Source organism: Bombus vancouverensis, chromosome 5 (assembly GCF_051014615.1).
Source record: "Bombus vancouverensis nearcticus chromosome 5, iyBomVanc1_principal, whole genome shotgun sequence".
NCBI lineage: Eukaryota > Metazoa > Arthropoda > Insecta > Hymenoptera > Apidae > Bombus > Bombus vancouverensis.
Genome location: NC_134915.1, coordinates 852,330 through 873,244, shown reverse-complemented (window position 1 = coordinate 873,244; position 20,915 = coordinate 852,330). Strand labels below are relative to the sequence as shown.

General features: G+C 36.0%; 2 protein-coding genes across 8 annotated transcripts in view; one reads left to right on the top strand and one right to left on the bottom strand.

Moving 5' to 3' along the window:
• Positions 1-15,502, bottom strand: part of LOC117156448 (uncharacterized) — a 38,985-nt gene extending 23,483 nt beyond the window's left edge. For all 3 annotated transcript variants that reach the window (XM_033333489.2, XM_033333487.2, XM_033333488.2), the window contains exons 1-2: positions 15,344-15,502; positions 14,518-14,569 (exon numbers count right to left, since the gene is read on the bottom strand). In XM_033333489.2, coding sequence (XP_033189380.1) covers positions 14,518-14,569; positions 15,344-15,413 — 122 coding nt within the window. In that variant the 5' untranslated portion in view covers positions 15,414-15,502. The remainder of the gene's footprint in view (positions 1-14,517; positions 14,570-15,343) is intronic.
• A 678-nt stretch (positions 15,503-16,180) lies between these two features.
• The window catches only part of Frmd5 (FERM domain containing), a 68,222-nt gene continuing 63,487 nt past the window's right edge, over positions 16,181-20,915 (top strand). For 3 of the 5 annotated variants that reach the window (XM_033333430.2, XM_033333429.2, XM_033333427.2), the window contains exon 1: positions 16,182-16,542. In XM_033333430.2, the coding sequence (XP_033189321.1) occupies positions 16,447-16,542 (96 nt within the window). In that variant the 5' untranslated portion in view covers positions 16,182-16,446. Of the gene's footprint in view, positions 16,543-20,915 lie in introns of all 5 variants that reach the window. The other 2 variants (XM_033333432.2, XM_033333431.2) reach the window with 1 other exon arrangement.

Here is a 20,915-nt window from a genome sequence, read left to right as displayed (position 1 = left end):
GATTCTACGCGAAAAAAGAAGTCGAAAATATAGAATAACAATTTTTTTTTTAATTTTTCCATCGAGACAACGATCTACAGTGAGATTCGTTATAACGAGACGCGATAAAGTGCACGCGTACCGAGCCAAAATTCAAAGTCGATTTTCTCGGAAACAAAGCCTCGAACGAAAAATGTTTATTCTATATTTTCGACTTCTTTTTTCGCGTAGAATCACCCCCTTTGCGCTTGTACCACCAGTTACCAACCATCCTGTATAAACCGAATCACAAAGAAGGTTACGCAGAAATATAATGTACGTACGCGTGTCGTAACTTTCAATAATATCCAATATCCGATATAAATTGTTAACTGGATAAAGATTTCAATAAATTTGCATGTATCGCTTTATTTATGATATTTATGTAAAAATATGACACATAATATGCTGTGTTATACGAGCGTGTGGAAAAAAATTATTAACGATAATTCGCAACGAGCGACACATAAACGACAGCAAGGCGAATAATATACGTACAGTCAGTTAGAAAAGACTACATAGCACATTGCTCGAGTATAATGCGTTATAATAAAGACGTTAGGTCCACAAACATCCTTTACTCATTTAGGTGTACATTATAGCACCTTGATCGAGAAAAAAACAAGTCAGAAAATGATAAAATACAATGTTAGAAAAATGACATATATCTGTTGTATCTGCGTGCAATCGTACAAGCCGTTGGCTCGATGTTGTATCGATATTAGATCGATAATCCTGCTATTTCTCCGCAATTTTATTCCAAGATTATTCCGAGCCGAATGGCTTAATTTTCTAAATTTCTTTTAGAATTATGTTAACGATCGTCGATTCCTCGACGAGTCAGACACGAATAAGAAAGACAACTAAAGGATAATATTATACTTTACGTGACTATTTATCAGGTATCATTTTAGACTTATCAAACGATTGTTAAAAAGAATGAAAATACGTACAATATGGATATAGAGAATAAAACTTATAGACGAAATGAAAAACGTGGAAACAGTGGTAATCACGTTGAGCGCATAATGTTTATACGATAGGATTTGAGGATTTCCAATGAGTAACCGGCGTTCTTTCGAGATTTGCGAAATTTTCTAATTTTCTGTCCTAAGTAAAATACTTTAATCCCAGACCATTTTACTAAAATTTTACTTCACCCGGTATAATGCCACGTTGGGTTATAAGCTTGGTCGTAGACTAATGATCTCGAGGTCTGCGGTTTTTGCCGGCATTCTACAACATTCCCATTCGACTGGATTCTGCTCCGGAGGCTCCATGATATTATTTTCTGTCTATATAGCATTGTGGAGCACGCATTACTCGAGTTTCAAAATTTAAGCACCGTAGATATCAAGTTATATTCTATTATTGTTAATTCACATCTATAATTAGTATCTGTTTCTTCCGTTTATATACACATTCCGTACTATTCTTTTATGTGTTTGTCGTCGAAGAGAGTAGGGAAATACATTAATCGCAAGTGCAAAAGCTATAGGATCTGGTCTCGTGCCCCATAAAACATTGATACAGTGAGTTCGTAGATATCAAGTTATATTCTATTATTATTAATTCACATCTTTAATTAATATCTATTTCTTCCGTTTATATACACATTCCGTACTATCCTTTTATGTGTTTGTCGTCGAAGAGAGTAGGGAAATACATTAATCGCAAGTGCAAAAGCTATAGGATCTGGTCTCGTGTCCCATAAAACATTGATACAGTGACTTCGTAGATATCAAGTTATATTCTATTATTATTAATTCACATCTTTAATTAATATCTGTTTCTTCCGTTTATATACACATTCCGTACTATCCTTTTATGTGTTTATTGTCGGAGAGAACAGGGAAATACATTAATCGCAAGTGCAAAAGCTATAGGATCTGGTCTCGTGACAAATAAAACATTGATATAGTGACTTCGTAGATATCAAGTTATATTCTATTATTATTAATTCACATCTTTAATTAATATCTGTTTCTTCCGTTTATATACACATTCCGTACTATTCTTTTATGTGTTTATTGTGGGAGAGAGTAGGGAAATACATTAATCGCAAGTGTAAAAGCTATAGGATCTGGTCTCGTGCCGCATAAAACATTGATACAGTGACTTACAAGAGTATCCAACGCTCGTAGAAACTTATTCCTATCATTGTCGCGAGACACGTAATTATATCGCGATTATACGATGTATCACCGAAAATTAAAATTAAATTAAGATCACCACCTCTCGTTTCTTCGATACGAAGGTAATATCGTACACGTCGATATCTCGTGTCATCAAAGAGGAAACGTGCCGTATTGAGCGTTGGCGGAAAAGAAAAGTTACTTCGAAAGTTAGGAAAAGCGAACAAGTGTCGTACAAATGGCAAAAATTTGCAACGTTGAAAGATGTACGTACGGCTAATGACGTCAAAAAATAGAAAGCAAAGCAGAAATGTAAGTGAGAATCGCTCAACTACTTCTAAAAGTAGAAAATCTTGAGCGCGATTGAAAAGTGAATGTACCGATGGTTTCTATAGATCAGCGATAAAGGAACAATCAAGTATATGAGTTCGTATAATGTTGCTGATCGACGACGACGCAACAGTAAAGTCACCCTTTTATTCGCGTTCCGGCCTTCAAATTTTTCTTCCGGTTTCTTCCAGAAGAAGAATACTTCTACTTTATACCGTTGCTGTCAAAACGAAAAGAAACGTGCGCATCGTCTTATGGGTACAGTTTTTGCAGATTATTTCTTTGACTAAATATGATATCGAAATAGTACGTTGGAACAATGTTTGGAACATGTATCGTACATGTTCCATTTTCAAGAAATGGGTGGCTGGTGAAAGATTCACCTTTTTGGCATTGTTTGCGGAATCTTTCCAGACGATTCGTTATTTCTGTGGCACAACGTAGGACAAACCTACAACTTGGAAGAAGAACGACAAATTGGTAATTGAAAAATGGGGATTAACTTTGTACGAGTGACATTGTCAGTATCTTGGTCTTCCTAGCTTTTGCAAGTCTACAGGGTGGTTGGTAACTGGTGGTACAAGCGGAAAGGGGATGATTCTACGCGAAAAAGGAAGTCGAAAATATAGAATAAAAATTTTTCGTTCGAGGCTTTGTTTTCGAGAAAATCGACTTTGAATTTTGGCTCGGTATGCGTGCACTTTATCGCGTCTCGTTATAACGGATCTCACTGTAGATCGTTGTCTCGATGGAAAAATTAAAAAAAAAATTGTTATTCTATATTTTCGACTTCTTTTTTCGCGTAGAATCACCCCCTTTCCGCTCACCAGCTTCCAATCACCCTGTATATCGGCGTATTTCGATAAACGGATATCGTTAGTGTATGTGATATTTTTACAAATTTCAGCTTTCTCGGCTCTTGCTAATATTCCGGTGGCTGCAAAAAGTATCTGTATTTACGCTTATTTACGTTTATTTTCCAATAAAGTGTTTCTTCGTCGAACTCCGCATTTCATTTGCATAGAACATATTCGATTTTTCGGTGTTCGTAGTAGGAAAGTAATACCAAGCGATACAAATCTTAATAAGGTTGGACTTGATCAATTACCATGTAAATACCGTAATAAATGCGATAGCGGAGAAATACTACTCCTAATTACTATATTTTTCGATATGCGGAATTACCTTTGGTTGTATGTTCTTTAAAGAACAACGCGTTTCTTTTGTAACTACTTTTATTCAAAATAAATGAAAAACATCAGAAAGCGTAAAATTACGAAAGGTATTAATAAGACGATCGACTTTGAATTGAACCCTGTTGCGATTCTCCAATATTTATATCCCGATCTCGTCCGTTTTAACAAATAAAACAGGTTTCTAAGAATAATAATAATCTAGTAATCTAACAACGATTCAAAGGAATATTTTATATAAAATCGAAACATTAAAATAGAGAAATCTTTACTTACGTTCAACTTTTTTTAGCCGTCTTCATAAGAATATAAAATTTCATAAATATCCGCGGCCTACACACGAGTCTACATACATCGGAAAAGTTAAACCTTTTATCAATTTTACAATTTCATTGCATAAATCGAAACGACCGATATTCAGTGCTATACTTTCATGGTTTATTTATTGCAAGACGATGGCATAGATAATGGCAATTTCCAAGGTAAATTTGAAAAATCGTATTTAAAGAAGCAAGCGAAAAGATGGTATTTTTCAAAGCGTAAAAAGAATTTGAATACATGCGTGCGGTAAAATCAAATGGTAACCACCAAAATTATAACCTACTAACCTTTTATCAATTTTACAATTTCAGTGCATAAATCTACACGACCGATATTCAATGCTATACTTTCATGGTTTATTTATTGCAAGACGATGGCATAGATAATGGCAATTTCCAAGGTAAATTTGAAAAATCGTATTTAAAGAAGCAAACGAAAAGATGGTATTCTTCAAAGCGTAAAAAGAATTTGAATACATGCGTGCTCTATAATCAAATGCTAACTACCGAAACTGTAGCCAATTTTACAATACAATACTATGTTACCTATGAAACTGCAAACAAATGGTAACTAAGACTTTAACCTAATGTAGCGATTTTTAACTGTTCTTGATCGTGGTACGCGTAAACTAATTACTAGAATTCTAGGGCACGTGAAAAAATATATCACAGACTGTTGCTTTCATTTAACAATAATTTAAGGAAGAAGAGGTCGGTGCCCCTGCTGATCAAACAGTCGGATATCGCGTGTCTTAAAAATCCCTGCGGCGTACGGCTTAAAAATGGCGATCCTAATGGAAGAACTTAAAGCCCGTTAACTGAATAGATATTTTACTAGAAAATATTAACAATTTTTTCAGAGAGAAACTACGTATTACGATAAAGGTGGAATATGCCAGCAGAAAACAGAGTTAAGTAAGGCCTGTAGGTGTTGGAAATGTTCGTACAGCATGCCAACGTGCTGGAACGTTGATTTTAGAGTAACAATTTTCCAAATAATTTTCAAAATAATTGTCCAGTACCTCTTCACGGAAAAGCTATATGAAAAAATGGTTGAATTTTATCAAAGAATATATCGATGAACGTGTACAGTGGCATGTATCGATGAACGCGCACACTGGCATTTTTAGATGAAAGTAAATTTGATATTTTAAGCAACAGTATTTACGTTTTTACGTATTTACGTATTTATGTATTTACGCAGGAAGCAAAAAAGCTATTTAAATAAAAGCGAAGTAGCGCTGAGAATTCGTTACAGCGTAGTGTTGCATGACGATTAACGATACAAGCACGTGCGTATATTATCAAAGAAAGTCTTTAAGTTATCGCAAGATCTCTACCCCTAACGCGTGACAACGAATCAAAGTTCGAGTTACAGAAAATGCAAACTAGGAATTTCGAATATTCGTATGATCGACGATGTTTAGATGCTTAAACGGACGATGCTTAGAGAGATCTATGTCACGCCTCCTCCGCTAAGTTTCCCGATGCGAAACGTTCGTGCTAATTCCGCCCCCCGTTAACCAGCCTAAAATGTAATAAGCTTCTCTGTCAAATCCGAATATCGTTGTCTCTGTATAAATCCATCGCCTTGCGTGAAATTCTTCTACGCTCGTCGTACAACGACCTATCAGGTCCGTTTCGGAATTCGAAAAATCACTCGTTTCTACAATATACAGGGTGGTTGGTAACTGATGATTCTACGCGAAAAAAGAAGTCGAAAATATAGAATAAACATTTTTTTTTCTTAATTTTTCCATCGAGACAACGATCTACAGTGAGATCCGTTATAACGAGACGCGATAAAGTGCACGCGTACCGAGCCAAAATTCAAAGTCGATTTTCTCGAAAACAAAGCTTCGAACGAAAAATTTTTATTCTACATTTTCGACTTCTTTTTTCGCGTAGAATCATCCCCTTTCCGCTTGTACCACCAGTTACCAACCACCCTGTATACGGTTACTCGCAATCTCGTTAGAATTCTGACACAGCGCTATCTCTGTATTCGTCGCTTCGTACAAGAGAGGATAATTGAAATATCGTGTGGCTTAGTCTATGAGAATACGAACCACGTGCCGCGCGCTATTCCACCTTCCCACCGCGCGGTTTTCCTTCCACGCGTTAAGGGTGCAACCGATCGCGTCAAAAGAATCCTCAGAGCAATATCAAAACGGTATTCCTTACAGTTTTCAGGACAGAAAAGCAAATAAAAACAAAATTACATAGAAGCTCCGCTCCCCCAGCGGCTTAAACCCAAAAATTATATTAAACACGAAAAATGTAAAGCGCCGACACATATTATAGCATGGCTACGTCGTACCGTTGCGTATCGATACCTTTGCCTAAAACATCATTACATAAATTCACCATTTATTGTGAATACCAAAATGTATTTAAAATTGTATCTTGGGTTTAATAAACATCTTTAAAAAAAAAAAAAAAAACGGTTTTCCTTACGCAGCAGATTCCACCGCCACGACCAGAAACATCGGCCGTTTACAAAATACCCTGCTCGTGTGCGAAGTTGTATATCAGTGAAACTCGAGCAACACGAAAGTCGCGTTAACCCCAAGTGTTCATAGCCGGCAATAGGAAAATACCGATTAACCCACCTGGGTATATAAGATAAGAAGAATCGACAAGACGTCTGTCTTAGCGAAGAACAAGGGTTATGTTACGTCGCGTAACACTCTACCTAGCCGAGGCCACACACCGCGGGCAAGATGGCAACCAGATGTCTTCGGATACTCACTGCGTACCCTCAATAGTCTCAAGTACCTTCCATAAATCTCATAGATTTCCTAGTAAAGGTCCTTCAAACCAAACAAACGTCTGTTTCCGAAGAATTTCTAAAGACTATTGTCTACCACGGCGTGACAAGGGAAAGTTAGTTTTTCTCACGTACGCTGCAACTTTCCTCCCACTAACCACTTTCTCTCGAGGGCGGTTAAGACCCTTCGTTTAACCAATTAACAACGAAGCCTACTCCCTCACTCTCCTAACTAAAATCGTCACCAACAAATCCGATGGTCCCGTGCGCTAGACACACCCATCCTTAGCTTTCCTCCGAGACAGCATCGTCTCCCAAGACAGTACTGATTTTACATCCTTCGAACGGTCAACATCCTTTAACCGGGTATACACACCCGCAGATCAGTCACTCACTCATCTCGTACATACGCACCAGCGTAACTACCTTCGTTATAAGTTGTTGGAATAAACGGTGAAATATAACTTACTACTGTGTCATATTCATTTAACCACCTCTGTTATCTTAACCGAAACAGGGGAACGACTACTTCGCGGCGTCGATTCACCGAATCGTAGCGAGAATTTACGCCTCTCGCTGACGCGTTTTCCTCGCGACCGCGTCTCTCCGCGAACGGTCGTAACAGGTTATTTGCCAGGGAAATATAGAGATCGTGAAACATCTGGACAACCCTCCTCTCATTCTTTAATCCATCGATCGACCAATTAAATTGCCGACGAATTCTTTTGCTCCCGTTGCATGCGGCTCTTTTCCAAAGATCTCAAGCGACATTGAATGTATCGGTGCTAAATCCAACGGTGTGAATCGTTACTTATCGCAGTTCGAAAGACGACTATTACTAAACAATTTCTTCCTAACGGTAAGATTCGGTCGTACAACGAATCTTGAACGAAGAAGACATAGATAATCCTATTTTGTAAATTATCTCCTCGATCTTCTTCATTTTATTTTCGCGTATGTTATCGATAATAACAACAAGCTAATTGGATTCAATTTGATCGTACGACGATATAAAAGTAGAATCGAACTTTGAGGCTAGTTTACTTTTGAACTCCGAATACTTATATTATCTACAAAAGTCGCGACCGAACTTACGCCGCCTGTTAACGAGGTCAAATGGAAAAAAAGAAGTTTGCCTAAACTTATCTCCGAGAATGCTTTATCGAAGAGTTAGTCGATTTTTTAAGACTCGCGTTATACGGAATCACAATTACTTCTTATCGACGGTAATCGTTTACGCTATCCGATGTATAGCGTGCAGAGTGCAGGGTTGCCAGAAGAAGGGCCCGCATGACGTCACATTACTCCCATTGTCGCTCTACAGCTATGTCTTACGTCTCTCCGCGTCGCGACGTGACAACGGCAACGTTGTTGGTCCTCCCACCTCCAATCGTATAGAGCAACGTGTAGACGCGACGAGGAAAGTAGAGTAGCAGAGGGGACGATATGACGTCGTGTAGGCCCTTCCTTTGGCAACGCTGCTCGAGCCCTCTATCAGTCGTTGTGACGTCTGTTCAGGGTTGCCAGACGATTCCCTTTCTGAAATTCAGCGATTACCTGACGTCACATTACCCCCACTGCCACTCTACAGCTACGTTGCTCGTGTCACGTGACGCGAATTTAGAGGTCCTACGTCTGTCCGCGTCGCATCAACGATATTACCCCGTACTCCACACGTCCATTTGTCTACGGTACGAGTTACGACGTCGCTAGACCACCAACTATACCACTTACCCTACTACCAGCAGGATTTTTCCCTCGTTTCCCTCAGTCTGATAACGCTGCGACTATTTCATTTCGTGTGCGTTCACAGTCGTGTACCTAGCGGCGTCTGACTGGTTCCTTCTGCGATTAGAATCAACGACTACGTACTTTCTGAATTACGCGATATGCATTTTGTGTACGGCGAAGTACGACTTTTACTTGACGAGTTTCCAAATCGCCACTATCCACAAGGAGAGTTCTTCGAAAATATCGATTACAGATTAAGAGAATTCGGATCTTTCCATGAATGTCATAGCGTCGGATCGAATCAGATCCAGCTACCAAAACAATCGATACAAAATTCCCAACGCTTCTAACCCTTCGATAAATCATTTCCGGATATAAATTTACACGAATTTGTTTTATTCTTCGCTCTTGTTCGCTTGATCTCATTGACGCGTAGTGCGAGTTTGGTGTCGACCAATTGTCGTTTACCCCTACTCCCGCTGCCACTTTCGAAACAATCATAAAGATAAGCTCGCGTATTGGCGGAAAGGTCGCATATATAAATAAGATCGTATCGCTATACGGCAGTGACAGTGGCAACGAGGATACGATTTAAAGGAGACGTCTGGCAACTCTGGTCCTCCCGACCATCTCGAACTCCCTCTATAATAATATTCCGAAAGCTTGCAACAGCGTGGAACGCAGCAAAGTTAATCGCGACAACGCAAAGGCACGTTTACGTTGTTGTAACTATCAATGGCGCCAAGTACGTGGCAAGCAGGTTGATACGTTCATTAACTAGATCCGAAGCCTCCATAAATATTTCGTATATTACGTACTTTGAAGCGAACAACTGACTGAAATCTAAACGCGACAGATTCGAAAGCTTTACGAGTAGCTACTTTCGAAAATAAAAAAGGTACCGCCGAATGGAATGGAAACTTTAATCCGCTTAAAATCATTCTTCCCGGTCCTACATAGATGCAATCGCGAATATCAATATAAAATTCCTTTGGACGGCTGTTCGATCGCGAGTCTACAGTTCTGTTCAATTTGTCCAAGTTTGTTAGAAGAATTCAACAGAGTGACAACGCCTTTCCGTTTCTCGTCATTTGATACTTCTAAGGGATTCGATTCGTTCGAGCATCGAAGTGCTTATAAGTAGATTTCCGCGGGTAGAAATTCGCGATAAGCATTCGGAACTAGCTTAGAGAGTAAAGACGTGATACTTGGCTAGTTCGATGAACCAGCCATTGTATCTTACGAGTAGCATGTAAATTCTATGAGGTAAACCTCAAGTATCGTCTTTGACTCGGACTTATTAATATTTATTAATTATATTGGAGATTATATCGAACTTGGTCCCATTGACGATATAAATTATGGCGAGGTTTACGGAATTTTTCGATGACGTATAAATATTACGAAAGCGAGCGCAAAGAGCAATAGACATTTCACCGAGACATATCGATCTCTTTGGATAATTCCGTTCCCTTCATCTCATTTGTTTTCATATCTTGTTTTTTAAGCCGGACCGCCGTGGAACAACCGTGGAATACGACATTAGCTCGAATATAGATACAGAATATAGATATCGAGTATATATATATATATATATATTAGAAAGATTTCAGGCTAAAGGTAAGCGAGTAAAGGTTGAGAGATAAAGCTATCGCGAGTTGCGAGAGGATTTCTCGCAAGTGGACGAGAGTTGATACTTGCGCCATTTACTTTGAAATGAATACAAAGTCTGAAACGTTAAATCTCGCTCTACACCCTTGAAACGCGCTGCGATGTACTCTACTTTCGTGAAATTTGTGTCAATTCGTGATACGATACGAACGTTGAAACGACAGTTTCATTACTTTCCAACTCTAACGTTATTGTCGTTAATTTATATCAGCGACCACGTCGATCATAAAAAATACAAAATTGAAGAGCATTCCCGATTGGTTTCGATATGGATTCACCGATACGGATCTATGCTCGTAATATGCATCGTGAGAAACCGACGTGTCGACGATCCGTGCGTCGCAACGTGTTTCGATGTGAACCGGGGCCTTTAAGAATTATCGCATATATACTATAGTATGTGGCGAACTGTGGTGTTCCACTACGATCTCGGAATACAAACGGTGAAATATAGTTAATAAATCGCGAGATTTAACAGAATATTGCTAAACGGTCTAGAAACTCAGCCGAATCTCCGCGATGTCTACGAATCGGGGAACACATCACAGCTTCTTTCGGAACAAAACGCTTAACAGTTACGGATTTCAAGTTGAAAAGTATAGAGGAATACAGTGCTGTTTTGACGTGCCTGTTGTTCGTACAACGATATGTAACGGATGTAACGAATAAACCTTAATTGAGATTTCATAAGCTTAATAAGAAAAAGAAAACATCTCATTTGCTTGTAATCTCCTGGATACATATTATCATCGACGTTTTAAGTCTTTGTGGTAAAAAAGAGAAGATTACGATGAAAGTGACGATGAAATGCCTTTGTATTTTGAGATGTTTATGGCGTCAGCGAGAGGACTTATGATTAGATGGTTCGAGACACAAGACAGAATATGATTCTACTTTGTTCGATGTACCGACAAAATTTTAATTTAGCTATAAACAAAATGTAGAACCCATAGATAATTTGAAAAATATTACGTTTACGTTCTATCGTTTTCTTTGTAATTGTTCTTGTATTATGAATTTTCAAATATATACATATATATATAGAGAGAGAGAGTAATAATAATAAAAAGAAACGGGTATTGTATTATCCTAACAGTTACGCGTTAATTCGGATACGGAAGGTTCCGGTATACGGCCATATAATATAGGTTATGTTTTTCTGTCTCGTAGCAAAACGATGATACTGTGGCATAACCATACTTCAGTTCCTATTCAAATTACAAATTACCAGGAATACTTACGTAAAATAAAAAATATACTGTATATCGTCGATTACAACAGAAAAATGTTATAGGTTATAATTAATTGTATACATCTATAATTGAAATGATATTACATTTGGCATTTATATAGACGTTTATATTCAAATTGAATTAGAAATTTTCGTACTTAATCGTTACACTCGTTAATGACGATTCGTTAACTTATCAAACTAATAGTATCAAAATTTAGTCTATTTATCGATAACGATAAAAGAAAATCTACCTTAAATCGGTATATATATATATATATATAAATGACTTTACTTAAGGATATTCGTACAAACAACAGCGAAAAATATTTATAAATTTCAAATAGAATAATAATGCTGACACGATAATAATAATAATAAAATTATAATACCTATAATAAACAGAGTATTTGTAGATAGTTGAAGAACATGTACATGTAAAGACACGAGGAGATACGTGAATGTTACGACTATACAAGAACGTATTTCTTAGACGCGTCTCGTACAAAGAGATTCGTATCAAACCGGACATACCGATGTAACTTTTATAGCTGTTTCCACGGGAATTGGAGTAAATTACTAGCGTGCTTGTCGGCTCTCTTTGTTATGGAAGTTTTCGCTGTCATTTAGAATTTTGACTTTTTGCCTATACGTATGTATACATCCCTTGGCTAAATAAACATAAGAACGCCAAATCAAATATTTGTAGCATCTGTCCGTAGAAATTTTCACCATATTCCAGTATTACAAACTGATGCACCTCTTTTTGAATTTCAACCGAAACGTAAGCAAATTATATCGTTTATGCGCTTGTAAAATTTACGGACTAATTTGACCAATATGATTTTGATGATTTTATCTTTATTTATTTTCTGTTGCGTGTTCCTTCGACGCATATTTGAAGGGCGATTGATTGGTATTTAAGAATAGGAGAAAGGGACAGAAACAAGCGGTCCTGACAGCACCTTTAAAGTCGGAAGAACCGATGACTAGCAACTGGCGAGGGGCCCTGAACTTCGTGTAAAAGGTATATACCTACTGGTCCAGAGCGCCCTTGCCTTCGCTTCGTCAGTTTTTTCATCGTCTGCTCTCGGACTGCTGCTTTTAAAGCGATCGTCACGGGCACCGCGCTTTTAAGCGGCTCTTTCACAGCAGGTGTGCACGCATGTCTTGCATGCTGTCGTTTCTACTATACTCGCGCTATTTTCCTTCGATAATATTTCTCCCACTCGTTAAAACCTTACTCGTGTAACTGGTGTGCGCATTGAAAGGTTATACGGTAACGATGCATATACATAGACGAACGAAATTTGTCACGCGCCTTTGATTAACTAAAAATACTTGTCCGTTCTATTGCAACGTGTGTCATGCCTAATACGATGACTCTACCCACAAACACATGTATGTTATCTGCTTCTCGTCTATTACAATTTAGTTGGACAAAACGGTTTAATTTTCTGTGTTTTCCATAAATAAGTTTCCTAAGTTTTTCATAGCACGTATAAAATGAATGTTGCAAGAACATTAACGTCAATATTTTATCTTCCTCCGTCGAAACAATATATTTTCTCAGTATTTTTAACAAACTAAGGAACGGTTACAATCTATTTCTTTTTAAACGATATAGTTTCTATCGCCATGCCTGTCCGTCGCAAGTAAGTGGGTTTTAAGAACCCAATGAATCATACTTTGTAGATTTTTCTGTCGTCTAGTTACATCATTTTTCCCAATAATCATCGCTTTGACAAGGATTGTCCTGTTTAAACGAGCTAAAAGCTGCACGGTATTTTCGCCAACTTGACGATATACAGCGTATTCATAATATCGACGAACCTCGTCAAATTAATTTGCAACTTTACAAGTTTCTACACACTTTGTTCCGTCACGTAACGTTTTCATTCCGTTTTACTTTAAAATGTTTAAAAATTATTACGATATACACTTTTGTACGTATTATATGCACGTATATATTATATAATAAACGGAAAATATTAAAAATTGTCGAAATATTAATATAATATATTAATCATCGAAAATATTAAAAATATTAAAAATTAAGTGATTTTAATAAGCACTGTAGAAGAAACGTCGATATTTTGCTAGCATTTTGCGGATCTAAGCTTTCTTAAAGATTTTACATAAAATGGAACGTATACTTTACATATAGCTTATATTACATATTATATATGTTATAAGTTCATAAAATAAGAAGAATAAAACTACGCTTTTTAATGCAAAAGTTACAAAAGATCCGTAATGTATCAATTTTAATCTGTCTTTTATTCGCCCTTGTATCAGTTGTTCAATTTTGACACAACCCAACCCTATTATTGGGAAGATTTATAAAGTTAACCTATAAAATTCTTCTAAATAGTCAGAGAAAGGAAAGTTTCGAGACAGATTCGTTTCAAAGATTGATTAAATTTAAAAAAGGTTACTGTTGTCTTTAATTAGAGAAAAAAATACCACGGTACATCTGCTCTTCCGCCAAGAACGTTAATATTTTTATAATATTTGTGTTTCATAAGATGTATGTGTTTGTCTTGTCTAATAAGTAGAGTGTCGATTTTTATGCATCTATGGGAAATTTAACGGTGCCAAAACGAGTCACTATATTAACGTATCATAATTCTCTGTAACATCTATAATAAAATTCAATGTTCCTCGATGATATGTACGTAAAATTCTGAATTTTTTAAAAAAGAATATCTGGTACTACCCAATAACTTTATACATCTCTTTAATTAGATAAATTATAAATTATTGTTATACTTGTAATTCACTTGTAATCAATATTTTGCATTAAAAATTATTCAATTTTCATTACATAAACTGTAACGTCAAAAGGACGTTAGATATCCATTATATATAGTATCGACGTAAACTTATCAAAAGAACAATGAATATTGTCATTTGTTGCAAAACAGTCTGATAGGACAAATGTCCTATGGAAATATATACATAAAAGAGAATGAGTAATCGTTTGTAGATATGTAAATTTACATTTTATTAATTATATAAATACGGTAAGGTCGCTCGCGCGTTCCATTGTACGTGTCAATCGTAACAGCAAGCTACTTCTATTGACATAAATAGTACACAGAAACGATGATCTTACCTGACAAACAGTTGTTCTTGATTATTTACTCTCCAGGATACCACAGTAGCTCCTGCAAAATGAAAAATTTCGATCAAAATCTTAATTTAACATCTTCTTTGCTGTCGTTCACGAAAATAATAAACTTTCTACTGTTAGTTCGAATAGAATTGAAGTGTACGTTTGTCATTTAGCTAAATGTCATTCATATTCAAAAATTTGAGGAAAACGCACGGTGTGTTTACAATGACGATGCCGCGAATAAACGGCCACTTTAAAAGAAATGTCGAAATGCATTTAATGTATGAAAATACACGGCAAAATTGATTGCAATGGCACGTTAAACTTGTAATTGGACTGCAAACATTTAATAACAACGTAGACATGTATAAATTAGTGGATACACGATACACGTATGAAAACAGCACAAAAACTGGAGGTTAGGCTTGAGTAAAGGCGCGCACACACTTTGTCTTCCTCTTGAACAAAATATAAGAATACGACACAGATCTGGGAGCGTTACATTGCCAATATATCTTACGGCACGTTCTTTCAAACTGTGTTCCTACGCGATCAGTTTCTGTCGAAATTTTTTTAGCAACACCTCATGATGATGTGGAATATTGCCTTTCGGCGTAAAGATGATTCGACAAGTGTGTGTATGTGTCGTGTGTGCGTGTTTGTGTATGTGTGTCGTGTGTGTGGGTCGCGCGTGTCGTGTGTGTATGTCGGTATGTGTGTCGTATATGCTTGTATTGTTACACGTTATGTCAAGAAGATTTTAATACAACTCGATAGTCAACTCGTAAATCTAATGATTTGTAGCAATCTGCACGCGCGCACACACCGTGTAAATTGATCGTGCAGGTGGTATTGTTGCCTCTGTCGAGTACGACAACGCTGGTAGCCGCTGCCATGTTTAAGTCGTGAATGCGCCGCCGAATCCTCGACCAACGCAGTCAACCTTTGTTCAATGCCCCTAGTTTACCCCCACCATATTTCGATTTACTACTTTAATACACAAGTCATTCATCCTTTAGTGCCCTCTATGGGCAGCCACTGTAACTTTGTACACAAGCAACGTTTCGATAAGAACGATATTCGACAATCAGAACACGATTATGGAAAAAATGAATTGTTTTACTCAATGTTGGTATATTCTGGTAGAAATGAAATTGTTTTATAGTTAATGCTATACAGATATCGAATATCTTAAATGTCACTAAATGCACTTATTTTCTCTTTTTTCCCTCACAAAAATCAGTACCGCATTAAGTGCGAATGGTTCACACCAACAGTTAATATTTTTTACTATTTACGAGTTTTATTAGAATAAGACGTACATTACGCACTAGTTAACAGGACTATTAACTATATGTAATGTCCAATTAACAACTATTAATCATTTTTAATAATGGTGGAACAGGTTCATCGACAAAGATAAGCTATATTTTATTTTATTCAAAGATTAAATGCAAATAAAAAAGAATAGTATATTCGTTAACACGCGTTGGATAATTTGTTCTATTTATAAACGTAGTTAAAAGAACGCAAACGCCGGTTATTCGTGATTTGACGTTTTAAATTCCCGCCATAGTCTAGCTATGGACCAATCGTATTACGCAATTGGTGTATTTCCGAACGGCAACATTGGGTTTGTTACGTGAGTTGAAAACATGGCATCATTGCAACAGTAGGTCAGAAGACGGGACCGGTTGACAGAAAGTTTGCTATTCTACTACGATTATGTGTCGTTCGTTGAGTAGTGTCACCGTGCGTTATATCGACTTGACGAAAAAATTACTGAAAAGTCGCGTGTCAGCGACAGTTATAACCATTTACGGCAAGAATAACGTGAATCGAAAGTAATTAGCTGGCAGTGTGTGGTGCTGTGGGGCAGGAGACGATGAGGGTCGGGGGGATAATTCGGGTGGCGACTTGAGGGCAGAAATGTTGAAATTTGGTAGTAAAAGTGACGTTACGGTGGTGCATCGCGCCACTATTCGACTTCTAGACGACGCCGAAATTATCCACTGCGACTTTCAGGTGAGATACTGGTTAACTAGTCACCATACATTAGTCAACTATTGACGGTGCTTGTATACACGCTTTTACCCCTTTTCTTCCTTGTTGCCGGTAACGATCGTTCAGCTTCAAACAAGCCGAGAGTTTTTGCCGGCTTGAGAACGCCTAAAATATACGTATGTAGAGTCGAAAAGATTTTCCATAGAGGCCAGTGTCTCGATTCCAGCGAAACAAGCATTTCGATCGATCCCAGAAAATGACCGCTACAACCATTTGTTCATTCAAAAATTCTTTTTCCTGTTAATCACGACTTGACGAGCTAACTCGATGTAAAACAATTTTTTAATTATGCGAGAGATTTAGCGGTTTCGTACTTGTGCTTTATAAACTCGTACTTGTGCTTTATAAGATCAACAATGTCTTTTGTATCCTATATAGTCATTTACTAAAAACATAGCAGTATAGTAGTATAATTAGATAAAGATGTCATATCTTGCTGTTAAAAGATTCTTTATTGCGGAACGATGACATTTTCGATCTTGTCGGTTATAATATTTTAAGTCCAAGATTTCATTATATTATGTAATTTTTCGGTAAACTGAATGTAGTTTCGGTACGGTTACGGTATATTGCCGAATGACAACCGACTCGAATTACGAAACGTATTTACATTGATATTTCACTCGTACTGTCTACCGTGTAGGTAACTTGTATATGTGCGTATGTATGTATTAGGTACACACGTATACAATAGTATCGATGGTTTTCTTGGGCCGCAAGACCACGTGCACGCGTATCGACAAGAACGTTACAATATTATAGAATACTACTTTAATAACTACATACGTATATTTTTGGCATTAGACACTCTGATATCAACTGCCACTGCATTTTTTCATTTTTGCTTTATTATTTTACATTATGAGTAATAAGAAAGAATGTATGCGTATGAGACGGTCATTCAGGGAAGTTGTATGTATATTTCAAATAGATGTTGTCCGAAACACTTTTAATCTTTTGATAATTTCCAACAACTTATTAACAAATATAGAAGAATGATAAGTGTGTGAATGAGGTACGCTGTACATTCATTGTACGCATATGCACATACATATGTGTATATATACGTTAACTTTATGTATTTTTAATTCCACTATAGATTAGAGACAAAATGTTACTTTCATCAAATATTGAAAAACGAATATACTGTAAGAAAATTAACTTAAAAATTAAATTACCGTGCTTATAACTTAAACTTAGAAATTTAACATTTTATATTGTTTTTAAGATTCTTTTATCTTTTTTTCACCTTTTATACACGATATATATATTTGAAAGTAATATAGTCTAAATACTACGAATAGAATTAAATATGTACATATATTAATTTATATGTACCTGATTACGTTTGATCAACACTAACACTGAGTATATTTGTTTGCAAATGTATTCTACGTATGCAATGTTTCAAACACTTTGTAACTTAATTAACTTATTTTTTCATCATTACTACGTTATATTTAATATTTAATTATAGATATAGCGAGTAATACGAGTTGTTTAGACGTCTGTATTTTCGCGCTTGTGTATTTGTTAGACGAGCATTCGGCAAACACATTTTTGTTATTTATTATGTTTCACATAATGGAAGTACGACGTACCTTCTATATATTACAATTTATATGGTCAATCACGAAAGTCTACGTACATCCGTCGAGTTTTTTGTTACAAGCTTATCAAAGAAACTGAAAACGCACTTATCAGAAGATTATTCTACTTGTATATCGATGCAATTATTATTAGCATGTATTCCTAAAGAAGCAATTAAATAAATTACACTGTTTAACTGGAAAAGATATTGGAACAGAATTACATCGACGTAACGTTTAATTTTTCCAACTACAAGGAGACAGCACGTTATTGACGCTTACGTAGTATCTACAAGATATTACTTCATATTTTTGTGATTTCATATCTGTTATATCTGTATATAACAGGTGTATGTAATATTTGTAACGCTCTATTCTATATCTTTGTTTTCTTCTTTTTTCTTCGTTCACGGAGCTAACATTCTTATTACGATTTATTATGTTTAAAGAGTGTATACATGTGTATATATATACTTTTGATGAAGAGACTCATCGTATATATATTTATATCAACAATATAGTCGATAAAGTTGTGACACAGCCTAGTTGAACAATTCGACAACGTTGTGTTTTCTCTTCTATAAAAATCGCAAGATATAATTATTTATCATTAGTGGCAGAAATACAGCATCATTGAAAAGTATCCGGCCACTTGCTTATATCTGACAGGATGTAATTAAATCGAAACGATCTGCGATGATTTTCCTGTTTATCATTGCTACAGCTCTGCTAATGAAACATCGTGACACGCAGAAATAACATCTATTTTGCAAACTGTTTGTTTTCGGGCTGCTCAACTTCTAAATTGTACATGAGATGAAGTTGGTTCTTCTAAACTGACACAAGGACCGCTAACGTTATTTCAAGCAATAATCGTAAACTATTTAATAAAATATTATTCATATAATTATATATAATAATATTATAATAATATATATTATATATAATATAGTAATATAATAATTAATATAATATAGTATATTAATTAGTATGGTAATATAATAATATAATTAAATAATATTATATACAATAATATAAAATATTATTTAATAGCTGAGCTTCTTGATATACAGCGTGTTTAGTCTGTCTCGGGCCACTGAAGTATCTCGAAAAACACGAACGATATGAAAAAATGTTTCGGACCAACGGTTTGCTCGATACCGAGGTAGACGTGCTATAATCTTGTATATTTGATCTTGCGATGCCTTTGAAACCTCCTGTGTACATATTTTTCTAGCTGACATTCGGTCCAGCGCGTTTCCAAACTAGCGAGATATTAGTTGACGTCGTATTAACATATAACGTATAACATATTTTTCCATATCGCACATAGTTTTCGAGAGAGATTTCGTATAAAAAAGCAAATAGGATGGAAGCAGGAGGGAAGGAAGCAAATATGGCCAAAATTGGTTTCGGAAATTATTAGATATCCGTGCACTTGACTCTGCCCCCCGGTTAGCACATTTCGTCGTATATCTGCCCGGACTTTTTATATCCGATAGCTAAGGTTACACGATTCGAGAAAAATTTGTAATTTTTAAGCAATTCGTTTAATTCACTTGTAACTCTTACAAGATGAAATTCGTCAAAGGAAACATGCCGAACAGATGCACCGGACTACAACAGCTTTATTCAGATATTATTTATAAATATCGTGTTGCTTATTCTACGAGAATTATTACTGTACAATTATTTACTGTAAATGTACATATTGAAAATACGTAAACAATTTCTCGCTAGGAATAGATCTTTTATCTTCTTTGTGTCTTAAACTCGACGCGTTCTTTTCCTTTATATCTTCTAACGATATTTGTCACGATTAATACTAATATTTGTGCAATTTCACGATAAATTTTACTCGTTGCCGTATGATAGAAATTGCAAGTTGTCTTTTATCAGAACTATGGTATTATAGTATTACAGTGTTGCCATTTCGTTACGCGTTACGCATTTCTCGGCGTATTATGAAAATGTCGATGTCTCTTTCTTTTCGCGCTAATTATATTAAATAACTATACGAAATATAATATATTTCGCAATTGCAATTGTTTCTTAGAATTTCTAAGAAATTTCATTGTAAAACGTAAGAAAATAAGATAATTTATAATACATATTATTAGAAAGAAATTATTTTGCACTCTCAACGTACGACAGGTCGTTCGTATATTCGTAGAACAAGTAACACGATACCTAAATCGTCCCTTCTAATACGAAGCCACAAGTACGAGGATAATGGTGGGAATATTAGTGCGAGCAACTGTTTTGCGTGTGAAGGTCACTTATGGATGTATTATACGACTAACTCTTTGTAAGCGATGCTACCCACCGTTATTTTGTTTTCAATATGGCAGATCTTTTAGACCAGACGTTGATTTGAAATATTTCTCTTGCTCTCGTAATTCAGCAAATGTTTCAGATTGTCGTACACGTGATATGTAATTAACATATAAAAATGTTAATTATTTATGTTTCATACGTGTTATATGGATCTTATTAAAGGTAACGATAATATTACACGATAGAAAAAGAAATATATAAAGATGCTTTTAAATCTGAGAAATTCCAAGTTTCTGCTTTCGCAGGCATACTTACGGCGATTTCTTGTAAATCTCCACTGAATTCTTCGTTAAACGTACGACACAGTATAAAACGTAAAGGTATTGAACTTGCTTTTTCGAACTTTCTTCGTTTATCTGAAGGAAGGGTAATAGGTAAACGGTAGGCTATGGAAATGTAGTGGAAACC